This window comes from Geotrypetes seraphini, chromosome 5 (assembly GCF_902459505.1).
Source record: "Geotrypetes seraphini chromosome 5, aGeoSer1.1, whole genome shotgun sequence".
NCBI classification, from domain to species: Eukaryota; Metazoa; Chordata; class Amphibia; order Gymnophiona; family Dermophiidae; genus Geotrypetes; species Geotrypetes seraphini.
The window spans coordinates 46,106,431-46,127,515 of NC_047088.1; the positions used below are offsets into that span (position 1 = coordinate 46,106,431).

The window sequence follows — 21,085 nt, forward strand, 5'->3', positions numbered from 1 at the left end:
TAGTACTTTAAAACAGAAACAACCAAACTTGAACTTCACACGTGCCTCCATCGGCAGCCAATGCAGAAGTCGGTAGGAAGGTGTAACATGGTCAAACTTCTTCAACCCGAAGATCAGTCTGATCGCTGTATTTTGCACTAGTTGTAGTCGCCGCATATTCTTCAGGGAAATTGCCAAGTAGGCGATATTACAGTAATCAAGTTGACTCAGTACGAGGGATTGTACCAGAATTCTGAATGATGACACATCAAAATATGCTCTAATGGACTGAAGCTTCCAGAGATTGAAGAAACCCTTTCTGATTATGGAGTCCACCTGGTCTTTCATGGTTAGGTTCTGGTCCAGTGTTACACCCAATACATAAAATTGAGGTTCGGGGGACAGAAATACAAAATATTATAACAAAGTGAGGGAAGAAAATAACATTGGGGACATTCTTCTGTTTTCCAAGATACCAGCAGCGCTACCCGTTAAACCTGAGAATATGCTTTGGAAAAAAGGTATGTTTTCAGATCTTCCTTGAACCTGTCAATGAAGTTGTTGATTTAAGCGTCAAAGGTATGGAAATCCAATACTTTGGGCCATTAATAGAGAAAATTGCTTCTCTGATATGTTCATGGACTATTTCTTTATGTGATGGAATTATAATCAGTTGTTTATTCGTAGATCTTAAATTTCTAGCAGATATATATGGACTGAACAAACCTTGACTGATGCAAAATCTAATAACCAAGAGGTCAGTGAATGCACTACAAAACCAGAGTATCCAGTATGCCAGATTGCAGTGCTACAAAATATGTCCATAGTATACCCCTGCAAAATAGCTAATCAGAAGAAAATTAAGATGCAAGAAGCGTTAATGTAAGCAGAAGGCTAATCAGCAGGCTTCACCATTGAATGAGCGAGATGACATTTACCAGTTAGTTGTTGAGGCAAATGATGAAGCCTAAGCACAGAGACCATTGAGAAAACCTTTCATCCAAAGCATACTGCCAGATGGAAAGAATTGGACTGTCATCAGGTAAGGAAGACCTGCAAAAATTACCAATTGCCCCCTCCCAACTATATGAGGGATCAACAAACCCATATTCACAACACAAATAGAAAGAGGAAAGCTGATGCCTCCCATGCACATCAAGGGACATGCAATGTGAAACATACCCCTTCAGCTTGATGCCTTGGGGTCTGGTGTCTTCATCAAGCCCCCAGTCATAGTGCCCTAGATTAATTGTTCATTTATATTTTATATGCTTGATTTATTTTTATAGAAACAGACTAGAGAGTCTTACTCCTGGGAAAGCACTAGAGCCCGATGGCCTTTCTAGTGAATTTTATAAAATACAAGGGCAAATCAAAAATTAAAGTAAATTGTTAACCCTACCCCATTTTACAAAGACGGGTCAGGCTTTTTTAACACTGGCCATGGTGGAATTTGCTCCAATGCTCATAGAACTCCTATGAATATCAGAGCCAATACTGCCATGGCCGGTGATAAAAAAGCCTAATGCAGCTTTGTAAAAGGGGAGGTAAATTATGCGATAACCAGAACAGAGCTAGTGAAATGCAACATAAGTACTGTATTTTCACGCATATAACGTGCGCGTTATACACGATTTTACAAACTGAGTATAACCATGCGCATTATACAATTTTTTTTTTCTCTTTGCAATCCGGCATCCCCCCTGCGAACCGGCATCCTCCCCCCCTGCTCGCGTCACCCCACCCTCACCCGCGATCCTACATCCCCCCCCACACCGCAAAGACATCGCTTACCCGATTGGGCACCAGCACCAATGCACAGGACGTGCCAGTGCCAGTGCCCGAAGATCCTCCCTCACCTGGGCTGGGCTGGGCGGTGCGAGGGAGATCCTCCCTCTTCCCTGTGCTGGGCTGGTCTGGGCTTTGAGCATTTGCGCATGCTAAAAGCCTTCTGGTCTCGCTCTCTCCGATATTCTGAATCTGAGAATCTCGGATAGAGCGAGACCAGAAGGCTTTGAGCATGCGCAAATGCCACTGCCTTGAATTTTTCCTACCTGCCCTGCCGCAGCACACAGCCTACCGGAAATCTTCCCGATGTCAGCGCTGACGTCGGAGGGAGGGCTTTGCTTAAGCCCTCCCTCCAACGTCAGCACTGACATCGTGGAAGACTTCCGGGTCGGCTGTGTCCTGCGGCAGGGCAGGTAGGGAAAAGACGAGCCTTGCGGCTTGAATGCATCCAACCCCGCAGGAACCCCGCGACCCTAGGGGGCGTCCCCACAGGATCCCCGCGACCCTAGGGGGCGTCCCCACAGGATCCCCGTGATCCTAGGGGGCGTCCCCACAGGATCCCCGTGACCCAAAGGGGGAACCCGTGGGATCCCTGTGGGATTCCGGTCATCCCCGTTCAGCTCTCTAAACTAAACCTCTGGTCAGAAAATCTGACCCAGTAAGGGTTAAGGAAAGGGGTGGAGCTGACAGGCAGATCTTGGCTAGAGCAGGAGTGAAGGTTACTCCAGAGAATAAAGCACAGCCAGCTGAGCACACCAGGAGGCAATCAGGAACTTGGAGGGAAGGGTCTGCCTTACAGAGCAGGGAAAGCTAGCAGCTCAGTCTTACAGCACTCTGCTAGGAAACTCACTAACCCACAGCACTGGCAGACTAGCAAAACTTTGCTTCCCAAGCAGAGGCTAAGGGGAAGAGAAAAGCTCCAGGAGCAGGACTTGCCAAAGGCTGCTTCAGAGGACAGCCTGTATCCAGATTCAGAAAGTGAGGAATCTCTCATGGAGGTAGAGGGAGACCTCTCTGAGAGAAATGACATGGACTGTAGCCCTGAAGCCTTGTGTCTGATTGCAGCGTGTGTCAGTAAGGTACTGTGTGAGGGGAGAGGAATGAAAGTTTGTTCTGAAACAATGGTCTAGTTTACTTAAGAGTAACAGTTCTGTCCTTAGGAAGGATTGTATAATGAATGAGTGTTGGAGGGGTGAATGTGAGGTTTGGTTAGTAGCAGAAATTAAACCAGAGTCCCTGTATGCAAGCTAAGCATAGTAAGTGGGGAAGGGATACTGCTAACTAACCTTGAAGGGAGAAGTAAAGCCCGGAGTGAATTCAGTGACCTGACATTGCACAGCCCTGATAGAGGGAACTTTGGGAGGGGAATCTTAGACCATTAAAACAAAGGGTGGATGGTTCACAGCCCCTGCCCTGAAATAAAGCGGTTGGTGGGGGTATTTAGAACGCAGGAGGTCAGGTGGGGAAAACTTCCTGAAGCAACCGAAGCAATAGTTGTTCCAAGTCCAAGAAGGGGACAGCTGAACTTTGATTTGGGGGTTCTTGAAACCCAAAGGTCTGCCCAGAACTGTGAAAGCCTGGCAGCAGCACTAGAGAAAGAGAAATCCTGTTTAAAAGGAAATAGTTTTGGTTTTTTTTCACTCTTGAAAGAAGCAGGGACTTGCTATAAAAGAGAACTTAGAACAAGCTCCGAACCACCTAGGGAGGAGCGATGACAAATCGGCCGAAGCCTTGGGGGCCAATCGGCTAGGCGCAGGGGGGGGGGGAAGGGGGGTAGGATAGATTAGGGTGAGCGGAGGGGAGGTCGCCCCTTTCGATCCGGCTTCACATGAGGCGGACGCGGCTTCCCTCCCGCTCACCCTCGACTGCACAGGCCGGCAGCAACGGGCTTTGCCGTCGTCTTCGCTTGCAGGGATTTGGGTGGCTGGTCGCCACGGAGGGAGGTTCTCTCTCTGGCTCTGTGCATTGGGGTGGGCGGAGTGCGGCCGTGTCTTGGTGGCCCCGACGGCCCAGGCGTTGCCAGTGGACCGGCGGGTGGGGGCGCTGGGGGCCTCGGCGGGGATGGGCCGCTGCACGGGCAGCCTGGGCGCGTGGCCGGGAGCTCCCGTCTGCGGCTCCTTTTCGCCGAGTGTCCTCTCTTGCTGCGTGCGCTCTCTCCGTCCGGGTGCGCGCACGGGGCGGACGCGACTTCCTTCCCGCTCACTCTCAAAAAAAAAAAAAAAAAAAAAAAAAAAAAAAATAAGGCATTGGGTTCCTCACCTCGTTTGTTGCCCTCTCTGGCTCTGTGCCTTGCGGTGGGCGGGGGGACGGCCGCGGCTTCGGGGTCCCAGCGGCCCGGGCGCTGTGAGGGGACCTGCGGGTGTGAGCGCTGGGGGCTGCTGCACGGGCAGCGTTGCGGGCCCGTCTGTGCCGCGAGGGGGGGATTTGCCTCTGTTGCCGGGGGCGCCGGGAGCGGCAGCCAACTGCTCGTCCCGACGCGGCCGGTTTTAGCTGCGCGGCCCATCTCCTGCTGCGGCGAGGCGGCGGTCCCTGGCGCCATCCCTCCCGCGATGCGTGGCTATCTTCCTTCCCCTCCCTGAACAATCCGGCGGTGGGGAAAGGGGGGATAGGGGTCTCCTGCCACGCGGGGCCCATTGCAGCAGCGTCCTTCCCCTCCCTAAGCACTCCGGCGGTGGGGGAAGGGGATTGGGGTCGCTGCCTCCCAGCTGCCATGCTCCCACCCCGAACCAGGCATCATGGCAGCCTGCGGCCGCACTGGGCCGCGTGGCATCCCGACTACGGCCGGCCGCTAACGGTTGCTGTCCGTGCCCTGGGCCCATGGCTGGGGCGTTGTACGCGGCGGTATGTCCCGACGGGGGCCCATTGCGGATCGGGTGTGGTTCGGAGCTTAAAAGCAATTGGAAGAGGGGTCCTTTTATTTGGTGCATCAGTATTTCTTAGTTACTCGTGCTGATTATAGCATAGTACCATTTTCAAAAAAAAAAAAATTTTTTCTCCATGATGAACTGAACAGAATTAGGAGAAAAATAATGTTTCTATGTTCAAATGTTTAATTTTCTTCATTTCTCTTTCTGTGTTCTCTTCTTCAGTATAAACTATGCAGGAATCATACTTCTTAACAGAGCTCCAGTGTCTTAATTACCCCAAATAAAGAACGTATAATCTAATCATTAATCAGATTTAACAAAAATGCTAATTAACCCAAACATGACTAATGTTATTAAACTGAAACTGTTACAGCCACCGTGTGGCTTGAAACTTCCTCAGAAAGGGACAGAGCTTCAATTGAACTAATTTCAGTTCATCCTTACCCTGATTACTTCCTACAAACTAATACGAGGGCGAATCAAAAATTAAAGGCAATTGTTAAATTACGCAAGAACCGGAACATATGTACTCGCACGTTGCCTGTCGGATTGTTTATCCACGCTCGGTGTAGCACTCGGAGTTTAGTCATGTGGCAGCCGCGAGGTCAGAAACATAGGCGCTCCTTTGCAAGATTACACCATCGAAGAACAGCGTACAGTAGTGCGCTTTTCTTTGGACAGAGGGAGTAAAACCTGTGGAAATGCACCATTGGATATTGACTCAGTCTGGACGTAACACCAGGAATCTACCTGTGTCCGACGAGGCAGATGACGGTTGACCGCTTTGGGCACCCGCCCAGGGTCTCAGTGGCAGCCATGAGCTGTTCCTCCAGGAACTTGTCCTAATTTTCTTTTAACTATAGAAAAGTGCATTTGCATTTCTACCTGGGTCCGACGAGGCAGATGGCGGGTGACCGCTCCGGGCACCCGGGAGGCTGCCAGCCACGGCCACATGTCTCGGCACGGCCATCGCTGCGGTTTCTGCAGGGAGGGATCGACAAATTTAATTATCTTGACAATTCCCTGCATTCGGATTCCCCTATTGCTATCTGAGTGTAATTCTCTGCATTCTGTGCTTTCCTTATTGCTACCTGAGTCTACTTCTCGGCTGCAATGTGCTGGGCAAAATATAAGACCTTGCCTTCAGGGCTGTGCTAGATGAGGAAGTTATGCTTCACGGGTTATTTCGAGTCTTCCCATCTATCCAATCAGCTAATTTTAATGATCCGATAATTCTTATCCTTGGGATGAGAAATATTAAAAGCATTTATCTTTCCAGTTATTCCAATTAATGAGACAGCGATGACACTGGACTCATCACATTTCTTCATTCAATGAATTTTCTTTAACTATAAATTTCTTATTTCCGGGAATTATCTTTAGTGATAAATTTCTTATTTCCGAGAATTTAACTAGAACTTGCAATAGGGAATAGCTGTGGCAACTGGATTTGACTGCCGACAACCTACAAATGTACTGTTTTTTCCTTATTAATTTCTGCTATATAACTTTACCTCATAAAACAAGGAAGACACTAGTTGGAGGCCGCTCTGTTTTCCTTTGACATGACATGCTGATATACAATCATGTTCCACTCTCCTTATGCCGGTACTTACTGTATCATTCTATAAGTATTTCTCGACAGCACAAGTCACGATCCATGCCGCCGTGCCGAAGAAGCCACCAGCACCAAAGAGGCGCTACCACCGCGGCTTCTACGGCCGCACATCTCAGCTGGAGCTCAGCACCGCCCGCAATTTTAACCCCACTAAGCTAGAGGGCAAATGAGATAGTCCAATTGCTTAGCCTAGGATAGGATCTCCCGAGATTGGGGCAGCATCCACTCGGCGGGAACTTCGATTCACAGGTCCTGCCCTTAGACTTCGATTCATGGATCCGATGTATACTACTGTACAACACTGGCTTCATTCGAGAGCACAGAGACCACATCAGCTGACCTCTGGAATCCTGTACAAGCAGCGGCAATGCGATAATCAGCATCTGGGAGGTAAGTCCGATACATGAAGGGACATGGCTTTATCGGCCCTTACATTGGGGTGTACAACACAACAATAAATTAATATAAATTCACAAATCATTTTAATTTACCTTAAAGGGCCTACTATCGCTTTATCCATTTAACGACTTACATAAGACCTTCATTAAGAAGGTTTACGTTACCTTAACAGCATAGTTTGATATCTACACACTGATCCAGATATTTTACATTTGAGCCTCTGTGCATTGCTAGGCTCATCAGTACATTGGATACGCTCCTCGGTAATTCTCTGTGCATAGCTAGGCTCATCAGTACAGTGGATATGCTCCTCTGATATGCTCCCCTGTACATCGCTAGGCTCATCAGTACATTGGTTATGCTCCCTTGTGCATTGGCGAAGCTTATCAGTACAGGGGATATCAGTACATGCTCATCGGTACATTGCCTAGGCTTACCAGTACATTGGATAGGCTGCTAGACTTATCCGTACATTGAATGCTCCTCTATACATCGTCTAAGTTCATCAGTATATGGGATATGCTCCTCTAGGTTCATCAGTACATTGGATATGCTCCTCTGTACATTGGCTAGGTTCGTCAGTACATTGGATATGCTCCTCTGTATCAGGACATCGGGTATGCTCCTCTGTACATTGGCTAGGCTCATCAGTACATGGGATATGCTCCTCGGTACATTGGCTAGGCTTATCAGTACAGGGGATATGCTCCTCGGTACATTGGCTAGGCTTATCAGTACATTGTACTCTGGATCCTCTGTACATCGCTAGGCTCATCAGTACATTAGATATACTCCTCTGTACATTTGCTAGGCTCCCCTGTACATTAGGTAGGCAGCACATTGGATACGCTCCCCCGTACATTGGCTAGGCTTATCAGTACATTGGATATGCTCCTCTATCAGTACATTGGATATCCTCCTCTGTACATTGGCTAGGCCACATTGCATGTGCTCCTCGGTATCAGTACATTGGATATACTCCTCGGTATATGCTCCTCTATCAGTACATTGGATATGCTCCTCTGTACATTGGCTAAGCTTATCAGTACATTGGAGGTGCTCCTCTGTATCGGTACATTGGATATGCTCCTCTGTACATTGCCTAGGCTTATCAGCGCATTGCAGGTGCTCCTCTGTACATTGGCTAAGCTTATCAGTACATGGGATGTGCTCCTCTGTATCGGTACACTAGATATACTCCTCTGTACATTGGCTAGGCTTATCAGTACATTGGATACGCTCCTCTGTACATTGGCTAGGCTTATCAGCGCATTGCATGTGCTAGGCTTATCAGTACATCGAATAGGCTCCTCTGTGCATTGGATACGCTCCTCTGTACATTGGCTAGGCTTATCAGCACATTGCATGTGCTCCTCGGTACATTGGCAACGCTTATCAGCACATTGCATGTGCTCCTCGGTACATCAGCACATTTATCAGCACATGGCATGTGCTCCTCGGTACATTGGCAACGCTTATCAGCACATTGCATGTGCTCCGCGGTACATCGGCAACGCTTATCAGCACATTGCATGTGCTCCTCGGTACATCAGCACATTGCATGTGCTCCTCTGTACAGTAGCAATGCTTATCAGCACATGGCATGTGCTCCTTGGTACATTGGCAACGCTTATCAGCACATTGCACGTGCTCCTCGGTACATCAGCACATTGCATGTGCTCCGCTGTACAGTGGCAACGCTTATCAGCACATGGCATGTGCTCCTCGGTACATTGGCAACGCTTATCAGCACATCGCAAATGCTCTACATTGGCTTATTACAGCAGAGGCTTCCACGGCCTCAACTGCAGCGGCAGCTTCTACGGCAGCACAATATCAGCAATATACAACAGCAGAGGCTTCCACGGCCTCAACTGCAGCGGCAGCTTCTACGGCAGCACAATATCAGCAATATACAACAGCAGAGGCTTCCACGGCCTCAACTGCAGCGGCAGCTTCTACGGCAGCACAATATCAGCAATATACAACAGCAGAGGCTTCCACGGCCTCAACTGCAGCGGCAGCTTCTACGGCAGCACAATATCAGCAATATACAACAGCAGAGGCTTCCACGGCCTCAACTGTAGCGCCAGCTTCTACGGCAGCACAATATCAGCAATACAACATCAGCGGCTCTAACAGCAGGGGCTTCCACGGCCACCGGTACATTGGCAACGCTTATCAGCACATTGCATGTGCTCCTTGGTACATCAGCAACGCTTATCAGCACATTGCATGCTCGGTACATCAGCACATTGCATGTGCTCCGCTGTACAGTGGCAACGCTTATCAACGCTTATCAGCATATCGCAAATGCTCTACATTGGCTTATTACAGCAGAGGCTTCCACGGCCTCAACTGCAGCGGCAGCTTCTACGGCAGCACAATATCAGCAACTGCAGCGCCAGCTTCTACGGCAGCACAATATCAGCAATACAACATCAGCGGCTCTAACAGCAGGGGCTTCCACGGCCACCGGTACATTGGCAACGCTTATCAGCACATCGCATGTGCTCCTTGGTACATCAGCAACGCTTATCAGCACATTGCATGCTCGGTACATCAGCACATTGCATGTGCTCCGCTGTACAGTGGCAACGCTTATCAACGCTTATCAGCATATCGCAAATGCTCTACATTGGCTTATTACAGCAGAGGCTTCCACGGCCTCAACTGCAGCGGCAGCTTCTACGGCAGCACAATATCAGCAATATACAACATCAGCGGCTCTAACAGCAGGGGCTTCCACGGCCACCGGTACATTGGCAACGCTTATCAGCACATTGCATGTGCTCCTCGGTACATTGGCAATGCTTATCAGCACATTGCATGTGCTCCTCGGTACATTGGCAACGCTTATCAGCACATCGCATGTGCTCTACATTGGCTAGGCTTATCAGTACATAGCATGTCCTCCTCGGTACATTTGCTAGGCTCCTACATTGGCTAGGCTCATCAGTACAGGGCCATATATATATGGTGGGTTGCATACATAACTTGAGTAAGCGGAGACAATGAAGTTATATCAGTTGATGAAGTTTTGCAAATATCAGTTGATGAAACCCGTGCAGTGGGTTGAGTATATTTCATTACACTGAGGCGATTCAGTACGAAAAGTTATCAGTACCTTTGCATACCCATGCAGTGGGTAGCATATAGGCCGCAGCTACAGCACTTGGGGGGAACCCGCGATAAGCGAGGTTTCGCTATCCCGGGTAGTGGAGGGTAAGCACAGCATATGAGTCAACGACATACACCTTTACATTGCTTAGGAAATTGGGCATGTCACCTTGCTTGGACGGCAGGGAGGCCAGGCCCTGATCTTCACAGCAACGTACTGCTGATGAGAGGACACATCCTTGAACGGGATAGGTCCAGCGAGCAGGGGAAGCTGTTACGGCAACTCAGATTCGGAGAGGATGAAGAGGCATATGCTGTGCACCTGATCATGTGGTGGTCATACCTGATTGGTTATTCTGCTCAATGGATGACAGTTGTGATGTAATAGTGCTGTTATGGCTGCGGCCTAATAAATTCCACACTAGTTGAAAACGCTTGTGTAGTGTCTTTGTTCTCCGGACCAAGGGGTAGAGCACCAAGTGCTGAGTGCACGATTTGAGAACAAGCTCCGAACCACCTAGGGAGGAGCGATGACAAATCGGCCGAAGCCTTGGGGGCCAATCGGCTAGGCGCAGGGGGGGGGGGGAAGGGGGGTAGGATAGATTAGGGTGAGCGGAGGGGAGGTCGCCCCTTTCGATCCGGCTTCACATGAGGCGGACGCGGCTTCCCTCCCGCCCACCCTCTACTTCTGTCGCAGCCAGACTGGAAAGGAGGGTAAGCACAGCATATGAGTCAACGACATACACCTTTACATTGCTTAGGAAATTGGGCATGTCACCTTGCTTGGACGGCAGGGAGGCCAGGCCCTGATCTTCACAGCAACGTACTGCTGATGAGAGGACACATCCTTGAACGGGATAGGTCCAGCGAGCAGGGGAAGCTGTTACGGCAACTCAGATTCGGAGAGGATGAAGAGGCATATGCTGTGCACCTGATCATGTGGTGGTCATACCTGATTGGTTATTCTGCTCAATGGATGACAGTTGTGATGTAATAGTGCTGTTATGGCTGCGGCCTAATAAATTCCACACTAGTTGAAAACGCTTGTGTAGTGTCTTTGTTCTCCGGACCAAGGGGTAGAGCACCAAGTGCTGAGTGCACGATTTGTTGTTTATGATAAATCTTTTGCAAGCCTCATAGACCCAGTGCCTTTGAACCGGGTAATAATACTTGGAACTGGCAATTATTTGTGGAGTTTTTCTTTTCTGCTGTGTTTAACCCAGAGTGGCCCTCCAAGGAGCGCTCAGACTTGTGCCTGGGGCGGGAGCCGGGTTGCCAGCGCTAGGTTTACTCCTGGCTCCGTCACAATATATATAGAAGATATTATTAATCTTATGAGTATTTGATGATATTATTATGGGCATTTTCTTGTGTCGATAGCTATGGGCTCCTTTTACGAAGGTGTGCTAAGGTTTTTAGCGCACACACAAAATTACCGCATGCTATAGTGCGCGATAGCTGAAAATCTACTGCCTTCTACAAAGGAGGCGGTAGTGGCTAGCGCGCTCGGGAATTTAACACACGCTATTGCGCTCATTAAGGCCCAGACGCACCTTTGTAAAAGGAGCCCTATGTGTGTGATGCTTTCGGATTGTTATGCTTTAGTGTATGTGTGCTTTGTGTTTTTATGCATGTGAATCATGCCTTTATGTACAGTATGTGAATTTGTAAACTGCTGAGATTTTTGGCGGTATACAAATGTCTTAAATAAATCAATAAATCTTAACTGGTGGAGTAGACCAGAAAACATCAAAATGATGGTTGTCTCTAAAATAAAGTTATCTTACGTATGATTCCCACAATCTTTCCTCTTCCCTTTTATAAAGAAATAAATAAGCTGCTCACTTCTTTTTTTTTTTTTTTTTTTTGTGGAAATCTAAATTTCCCAAAATTGCATTGCATAAACAAGTCTAAAGACAATAGGGGAGTTTTATTTCCTGATTTCATTACCTATCACAAAGCCTTTATCTTGCATCAAGGTTGCAACTGGTTTTTTTAAAAGATCACCAATATTCTCTATTATGGTTTTCAGAAGCCATGTGTGAACCCTTACAACAGATTATCTTGGCTCAATTATCCTCTGAGCTTAAAAATACTACTACTACTGTGAATTATTTCTATAGCGCTATGCAACGCTGCACAGAATCACAAAGAAGAAGAAAATAGTCCCTGTTAGAAAGACCTTGCAATCTAAACAGGCAAGACAGACAAACAGGATGTCTGGATACAGTTAAGTGGAACGGTTAATCTGCTGGCTTGGTTGGAGGGCAGAGGAATAAGGTTAAGGATTGAAGGCCATATCAAAAAAGTGGGTTTTCAGTCTGCTTTTAAACAAGGGAAGGGGCTTGACAGACAAACTCAGGTAATTTATTCCAGGTATATGGGTCAGCTAGATCAGTGTTCTTCAACCTTTTTACGCCTATAGAAACATAGAAATAGACGGCAGATAAGGGCCACAGCCCATCCAGTCTGCCCACCCTAATGACTCTCCCCTACCTTTGCTCTGTGAATAGATCCCATGTGTCGATCCCATTTGGCCTTAAAATCAGGCCCGCTGCTGGCCTCAATCACCTGCAGTGGAAGACTATTCCATCGATCAACCAGTGAAAAAGAATTTCCTGGTGTCACTTCGTAGTTTCCCGCCCCTGATTTTCCACGGATGCCCTCTTGTTGCCGTGGGACCCTTGAAAAAGAAGATATCTTCCTCCGCCTCGATGCGGCTCGTGAGATACTTGAACGTCTCGATCATGTCCCCCCTCTCTCTGCGCTCCTCAAGCGAGTATAGCTCTAATTTTTCTAGCCGTTCTTCGTACGGGAGATCCTTGAGTCCCGAGACCATCCGGATGGCCATTCTCTGAACCGACTCCAGTCTCAGCACATCCTTGCGATAATGCGGCCTCCAAAATTGCACACAGTATTCCAGGTGGGACCTTACCATGGATCTATACAATGGCATAATGACTTCCGGCTTATGGCTGACGAAACCCCTGCGTATGCAACCTATGATTTGTCTTGCCTTGGATGAAGCTTGCTCCACTTGATTGGCAGCCTTCATGTCCTCACTGACGATCACCCCTAAGTCTCGTTCTGCTACCGTTCTTGTTAGGATCTCGCCATTAAGGGTATAAGTCTTGCATGGATTATGGCTGCCCAGGTGCATAACTTTGCATTTTTTGGCAATGAAGCTGAGTTACCAGTTCCTAGACCAGTGCTCCAGTAGGAGCAGGTCATGCATCAGGTTGTCGGGCATTGAATCTTCATCCGTTGTGCATTTGCCCACTACATTACTTAGTTTGGCGTCATCGGCGAATAATGTTATTTTACCTCAAAGCCCTTCTGCCAAGTCTCTTATAAAGATGTTGAATAGGATCGGGCCCAAGACCGAGCCCTGTGGCACGCCACTGATCACCTCCGTCATTTCAGAGGGGGTGCCGTTCACCACTACCCTTTGAAGCCTACCTCCAAGCCAGTTCCCAACCCATTTCGTCAATGTGTCACCTAATCCTATAGAACTCATCTTGCTCAGCAACCTGCGGTGTGGTACGCTATCGAATGCTTTGGACCAGTGGAAATAAAATAATTATTTTGTGGACCAGCAAACTACTAGGACTGAAATTTTAAAACCCCGTTTCCGCCCTGCCCTGTCTCCGCGAGCTCGGTCCCCACAAATCATCTGATCCCATCCGCACAAGCCTCAGTTATGATTTTATATTGAATGTATTTTATTAAAGTATAAAAAGAAACAATATTCTGTACAATTGTCATTTTATAAATACAAATAATACCGAGCAAGGATCAACAAAACCCTTGTCTTCCTCCCCTTCACATATATCCCCTCTACTATCAAGAAAACTGAATAAGCAAAATTATTACAGAATGCTACACAGAAATATCATGCTAACAGAATAATGCAGTCACACATGACAGGAATAGTGTTAGGGGAGTGCAACTAGGGCAATTGCCCCCTGGTCAGAGAGAGCCCTAAGCCAGCTGGAAGCTAAAGAAGCACTGCCTGGGCTTTGCAGTCCCCAGTTATGTCTAACACCAGCTCTAGCAGGATATATATTTCAAATCTGATATATTCTAATCACAAAATAAAAATAAGATTATTATTTATTCTACCTTTTGTAAGTCTCTGGTTTCTGCTTTCATCTTCTTTTCACTCTCTTCCTTCCAGCATCTGCCCTCTCTGTCTCTTCAATCCAGCATCTGCCCCTTCCAACCACTGTCTGCCCTCTCACCCTTCCATATGGTATCTGTCTTCTTTCTATGCCCCCCTTTCAATCCAACCTGTGCCCCCTCTCTCCTTTTTACATGATTCATTCCAGCTTCACTGCTTTCTTCATTTTTTTTATCTTTTCTACACCAGATCTAGCATCATTGTCCCTTTCTGCTTATTTCTCTGTTGACCCCTTCCCATCATCAATCTCTCTACTTTCTCATGCCTGTCTCTCCCATTCCCCTCCTCTAATCTCTCTGCCAGCTGTTTCCTTCCTTCCCTCCTCCTCCTGTCCAGCAGTAACTCTCTTTTCTTCCCTTCCTCCCCTCCCAGCAGCATCTCTCCTTCTTCTTCCCTCCAGGTCCAGTAGCAACTGTCTCTTTTTTCTCCCTTGTCCAGCAGCTTCCCAGATTCCTTTCCCTCCTCCCCTCCCAGCTGCTTATCTCCTTCTCCTTCCCTCCAGGTCCAGTAGCAGTTGTCCTGTTTTTTTATCCCTTGCCCAGCAGCTTCCCAGCCTCCAATAGTGGCTTTCTCCCCTCCCAGAAGCTCTCCTTACTTGCCAGCGCAGCGATTCACTAAGGCAGCCTTGGGTCCTTTGATGGGTCGCGTCGCCTCTGAGGAAAGAGGAAGTTGCATCATCAGAGAGGCAGCCGCGACGCTGCCTTCCTGAATCGCTGCACTGGTAAATAAGGAGAGCTGCTGAGAGGGTAGAAAGCCACTGTCAGAGGATCCCCATGATCTCTCCGGCCCTGCGCGGACCAGCTGGAAATGACATCTCGTCGATCTCGCCGGCCCTGCTTGGATGGCAGGAAATTGAAGTTCATAAATCTCACCGGCCCTCCATAGACCGGCAGAAATTTCCTGCAGACTGGCACCGGTCCACGGACCGGCGGTTGAAGAACAGTGAGCTAGATGAAAGAAGGGTAAAGCTAAGAGTGGCTTATCTGAGGAATGCAATTCTCATAGAATTTTATGAACCCCCAGAAAATGCATTTGGCAGATTTATTGAAAAGGTAGTTCTTGCTGAAACTGTAGCTACATTATTTCACATGAACTATGACTGCAAATTTGTTAAACTGTTTTGGACCAACATCATGAGAGCAATCTTTTTCTATTTCTGCTACTTTTGGTCCCGGAAACTTCAGTTTTTAAATCATGCTTGCCTTCTGTTTTAATTCCAGACTCACAAAAGAAACGGTATGATATACTCCTTACCATTGGTCAAAAACAAAATTCTCTTGCAGTGGAAATCTTCCCATTTACTTCCCATTTGGTGGAATTGTGTTAAGCAGCACCACAAATTCAATCTCAGAGAAGTTTGGAACTATCACACATACTTGTTTAGTATGGTCTTCTATGGCACTGTTCTTCAACCGCCGGTCTGTAGGAAATTTCTGCCGGTCCGTGTAGGGCCGGCAAGATTAAGGTGATCGTAGGTCCTGTTTTCAGACCTCCTGTCCCTACCTGTCACGCAAAAAAACCCCAAAATCCCTCCCTCCTTCCTTTCCCCGGGTCGGCTGCTATCTTACCGCCCTGCTGCTGCTGTTGCTGCCGACAGGAAGTCTTCTTTCCGACGTCAATTCTGACGTCGGACAGGACGTTCTGGGCCAGCCAATCGCTGCCTGGCTGGCCCAGAACGTACTCTCCGACGTCAGAATTGACGTCGGAAAGAAGTCTTCGTGTCGGCTTTAGCAGTTGCAGCAGCAGGGCGGTAAGATAGCAGCCAACCCAGGGAAAGTAAGGAGGGAGGCTTTTTTTTGCACGGCAGGGAGGGAAGGAGGTAGGCAGGCAAGCAGGCTGGCTTTGGCCAGGGAGGGAGGGAGAGAGGTAGATAGGCAGGCAGGCTGGCTTCGGGCGTGGGGGTAGGACAAAGTGTGGAAGGCGTGAGAGGGACATAGGAAGGAGGCACTGAGGGCACTAAGGACTTGGGAAGAAGGCACTGGGGGCACTAAAGACAGGAAGGGGCACTAAGGACATGGGTAGGAGGCACTGGGGGCACTAAGGACATAGGAAGGAAAGAGGGAGGGAATAGAAAGGGACAATTCTTGGGCCTGAGTGCAGAAAGAAAGAAATGAAAGAAAGGATACACAGACAGAAGGAAACACAACCAGAGACTCATGAAATCACCAGACAGCAAAGGTAGGAAAAATGATTTTATTTTCAATTTAGTGATCAAAACGTGTCAGTTTTGAGAATTTATATCTGCTGTCTATATTTTGCACTATATTTGTCTATTTTTCTATAGTTACTGAGGTGACTGAGCTTGCGGAGATGGGGCGGAAACGGGGTTTTTAAATTTTAGTCCTAGTAGTTTGCCGGTCCACAAAATAATTCTTTTATTTCTGCCGGTCCACGGGTGTAAAAAGGTTGAAAAACATGGAACATTATTTGGACAGCACTGCTAAGTTACTACTCATGAATATTACCATTTTCATTGCCTTCATATACTGTGCCCTTCTCAGATACATACACAATCATACATTATATACAGATATACACACCCACATGCAGATTCTCTCACACACACACACGTGCATCTCTTATATACAGTACAAAAATTCAAAAATATCACTCCAAAACAAAAGCACCACACAAGCCAAGAAAGCTAGCTTATTATTTAAGTGAAAGAAAAGCCTCAGACCAAAGAAGAGGTGTACCCACACTCTTCCACCAAAGCATCATAGGCAAAAAACTTTCGCACAAGTTTAAAGTTAGCAGGTGGGAGCAAAAAATAGCCGAGAATGATTAATGGTAAAAACCACTGAACACAAACAGGCCAGGCCGACGATCGTTTCATGGCTGGTAACCACTGCTTCAGGGCCTTAGCGCCAAATTCAGTCTATCCTATAACACAAAACACAAACCCAAAAGGGAAATGAAATTGCTCACCTGCTAAAAGCTGAAAAAGAGCAAAAGCTAATCCAACTACTTACAGTACGCAGATCTTAACTGCTGCTTTCAACCACAACTTTCTTTTTTTTTTTAATCTTTATTAATTTCCAATCTTTGACAGCGCATTACAAATAATATAACATAAAGATTACATAAAATGCACCATTCTCACACAAATATTAAAGAAAACAATCATTTTCCCCACCCTTCTCCCAATTATTTATATACCAAATCATATTATGTATTACATTATAATTAAATAATTTTTAATCTTCAAATAAAAATCCCTCCCTCCCTTCCCCCCACCCTGGATGTGCAAAGAAATCTAAAAAAGAAAAGATACATTACCATTTTTGTATGTTAACAAATTCAGTCAATGGGTTCCATACTTTATTAAATGCGTTACTAAAACCTGAGCATTTCGCATGCATTCTTTCATATTTATATATATTACATACACTTGCCTACCAGAATGTGTAATTAAGTCTGTCATGACATTTCCAGTTTTCGTGACCATTTGGATGGCTATTCCTGTCATGATCAATAAAAGACGGCTTTTATATTTATCCAAAACAGGCTTTACCTGTAACAACGTGCCACAAATTACGACTTCATAAGACAAAGGAATAGATGAATCAAGAATAAGATTTATTTGCCCCAAATTGACCTCCAGAAATCAAGTATCAATGGACAAAAATATAACAGATGATCAAGAGTCCCTATATTAATATGACAATGCCAGCATCTATTAGACTTAGAATTATCCAACTTTTATAATCGAACTGGGGTCCAAAAAATCCTATGCAATAAAAATAACCATGTTTGCCTCATAGATGCTGAAGCTGTACATTTCAATCTCCAAGTCCAAATTCGTGGCCATCGAGATTCAGATATACAGTGGTACCTCGGTTTACGAGTGCACCGGTTTGCGAGTGTTTTGCAAGACGAGCAAAACATTCACAAAATCAGCGCCTCGGAAACCGAGCGTGCCTTGATTTGCGAGCGGCGCCCCCCACGATCCGGCACCCTCCCCGCCCTGATCCAGCACCCCCCCCCCCCTGCTGCTTCTTACTGTCATCTGGGCACCGGCACCGGCATGTCCTGTGCGTTGGTGCCGGTGCCCGAAGATCGGCCTCCTCTTCTTGCTGGGCCTTGAGCATCTGCGCATGCTCAAGGCCTGCAAGTTCACGCTCTCTCTGAGATTCTCAAGGGGGGGTGCCCAATCACGGGGGGGGGGGCCTTTGGGGGGAGCAATGCCAGTTCTCGTGTGGGGGGGGGGGGATAGAGCAGCGCCGCTGGCCTCGGGGGGTGGGAAAGTATCAAAGCGAGTTTCCATTATTTCCTATGGGGAAACTCGCTTTGATAAACGAGCATTTTGGATTACGAGCATGCTCCTGGAACGGATTATGCTCGTAATCCAAGGTACCACTGTATATTGTTTTATCTCGATGCTCCAAATATCCCTGAGACTATTTTTTGGCTTTTTCTTCAAGAATTGTGAAATTAATTTGTACCACTGGGCGGCCTGATGTCCTACTAAATCTGTCTGGTAGCAAAGGATCTGCAAGCTATAATAAGTTTTTAAGTTTTTCCATTCAAGGAACCCACTTTGAATGGCCTGATTCAGCTGGAACCCCCTATATTGTTGAGATTTTAAAATGCCAAATGATTGCTGAAGCCGTGAAAAATCAGATGTTCCTATAGTGAAATCTACTTTGCAGTCCTTATGGTTAAACTCCAAGATTCAAATAGGCGGTGCTGGGATTGCCTGGAAGAATTGGATGCAGGCAGGTATTCAGACATTGGATGATGTTATATCCAATGGGAAACTGCTGGTTAGTTTATCAATAAATTTAATTGTTTTCCATGTATCCAATATAATTTGGTTGTCCTTAGCATATCTAGGTATTTTGATACTTAATATATGAGATAGTCTCAAAGGGGACATAATTTTCCATTCTAGATGTAACCAATCTGGATAATGCTCAATGAGCACGGGGAGGATCCAATACATTCCCTGGCACATTATATAGGCCTGATGATACCTATAAAAATTGGGGAAATTTACCCCACCCTCCATAATCGGCTTTTGTAAAGATATTAAAGCAATTCTCGCGTTTTTCCCAAGCCAAACACAACTTTCAAAGCACTGTTGTGGAGCTTATAACCATGTCCAGTGTTTTTTTTACCATTAATATATTCTTGGCTATTTTTTGCTCCCACCTGCTAACTTTAAACTTGTGTGAAAGTTGTTGTTTTTTTTTTGCCTATGATGCTTTGGTGGAAGAGTGTGGGCACACCTCTCCGTTTGTCTGAGGCTTTTCTTTCACTTTCTTGGCTTGTGTGGTGCTTTTGTTTCGGAGTAATATTTTTGAATTTTTGTACTATACTTTCCTCCATTCCTCCCTGTCTCTTATATACAGTAAATAAATAAATAATTGCCATTCATACAGAATCCACTTTTCTTCAAAAATTTTTTCTAGTACAAGCAGTGTGCGTAAAGTTCAATGCATTAATCGTGTCCAAAAAGGAGTGACCAGAATCCCAAACTAACTAAATTATTAGTCCCAGCCTTCCACAATTGAGGTTTATTTTTCTCCGTTGTATTATGATTTTTCATACAGTTTGTGTTGTGCTAGCAATTCGTGTATATGTGGCTTGAATGACTCGCTGCTATTAATCATTATCTACAATACGTTTCTGATAAATATTTATTAATTATTTACGATTGTATTCCTGAATTTTTTTAGTTGTACAACTCTTATATACAGATTCATACGCAATTACGGTATATATATCAATCTGCGTATATGTAGCTATCCTTAAGTCTATTCTGAAGAAACTTCCTGGCGCCTGTTAATTATTGATTGATTTCAGGGCAAACAGCGAACTCTGAGCTGCACCAGTAACCTGGGGGTATCTTTTTTGACGTCCGAAACAGACACACTCCCAGAAGCCACGGGGGGTATCTCGCACTTTCCCGGAAAGGATCCGGCACTGCTTTTCGGCATTTAAAGATGAAGCTCACCAACCCGCGGGCTCCCAAAAGAGCTTGATTTCCAGGAATTTTTTTTTTTTTTTTTTTAAATGCTTCCTGAACTTCATCATTTTACGAGTCTGCTTTGACAAAACCCGACTAAACAACCCCCCTTCTCCGTTTCTTTTACTGACCGTTAGAAGAATTTGCACTGTCCACATTCTCGATCTTCCGAAGCCCATTTAAAGCCAATAAAGTGAAACTGAAAAAGTTCCTGTAGCCAACCCAGGCTTCCGCCGCCATCGCTCTCCCTCGGAAAACACCCGGGCCAGACTTCCCAATAGATCTCTGCCCCGGCGAACGGGAGCAAAGCCCTCCCCCTTTCCCTTCTGTCACCCTACAGCCCCTCCTCCCACGCTCCCTTCCCCTTTCAGACCATCTTCCCGCCTTCACTTCTTTTCCCACTTTTTCCCGCCCTCTTCCTAAATACCTCCCCTTCCCGCACTGCCTCCTCCTCCTCTCCATCCCACTGATCTCTCCCTCCCACCTCACAGCCCCAACTTTTCTACTCTTCCTCCTCCTCACACGGGAGCGGTTTCTTCTTATCAGATGAGGTATGTGTAAAGGAAATGCTGGTCTTAAGACTTAGGTCCACTTCTTTAAAAGTGAAACTAAAACATATAGTTTGTCATCACAGTTGGCAGATTTCATAGGTCTGGGTAGTACCGTATTACAAGCTGATTCAAAAGTACAGGTACTGCTTTACTCATAGGAGTTACATTTTATAAAACAATATAAAGCCTGCCTGGCAATTTATTTAATGTGGGGGGGGGGGGGGGTTGCTCACACTCCTGAAGGGTTCATAGACAACCCCGCAAAAGACAAAGGTGCGCGCCGACAACTGAGCACAAGACGGAGGTGCGCGCCGAAGAAAATTACAGTTTTTAGGGGCTCCGACGGGGGGTTTTGTTGGGAAGCCCCTCCCAGTTTACTTAATAGAAATCACGCCAGCGTTGTGGGGGGTTTGGGGGGTTGTAACCCTCTACATTTTACTGTAAACTTAACTTTTTCCCTAAAAACAGGGAAAAAGTGAAGTTTTCAGTAAAATGTGGGGTGGTTACAACCCCCCACACCCCCCACAACGCGGCGCGATCTCTATTAAGTAAAGTGGGGGGGTTCCCCCCACACCCACACCCCCGTCGGAGCCATAAAAACAGTAATTTTCT

At 46.6% G+C, this 21,085-nt stretch overlaps 1 protein-coding gene across 2 annotated transcripts in view; it reads right to left on the bottom strand.

The window, feature by feature from the left end:
* IL13RA1 (interleukin 13 receptor subunit alpha 1) overlaps positions 1-20,243 on the bottom strand; it is an 87,399-nt gene extending 67,156 nt beyond the window's left edge. Inside the window, exon 1 of one of the 2 annotated variants that reach the window (XR_004539535.1) lies at positions 20,054-20,243. Coding sequence is in view for 1 of the 2 variants with exons in the window: in XM_033945372.1 (XP_033801263.1) it covers positions 20,054-20,162 (109 nt within the window). In the remaining variant the exon portion in view is untranslated. The remainder of the gene's footprint in view (positions 1-20,053) is intronic. The other variant, XM_033945372.1, reaches the window with a different exon arrangement.
* Positions 20,244-21,085: the final 842 nt, after the last annotated feature.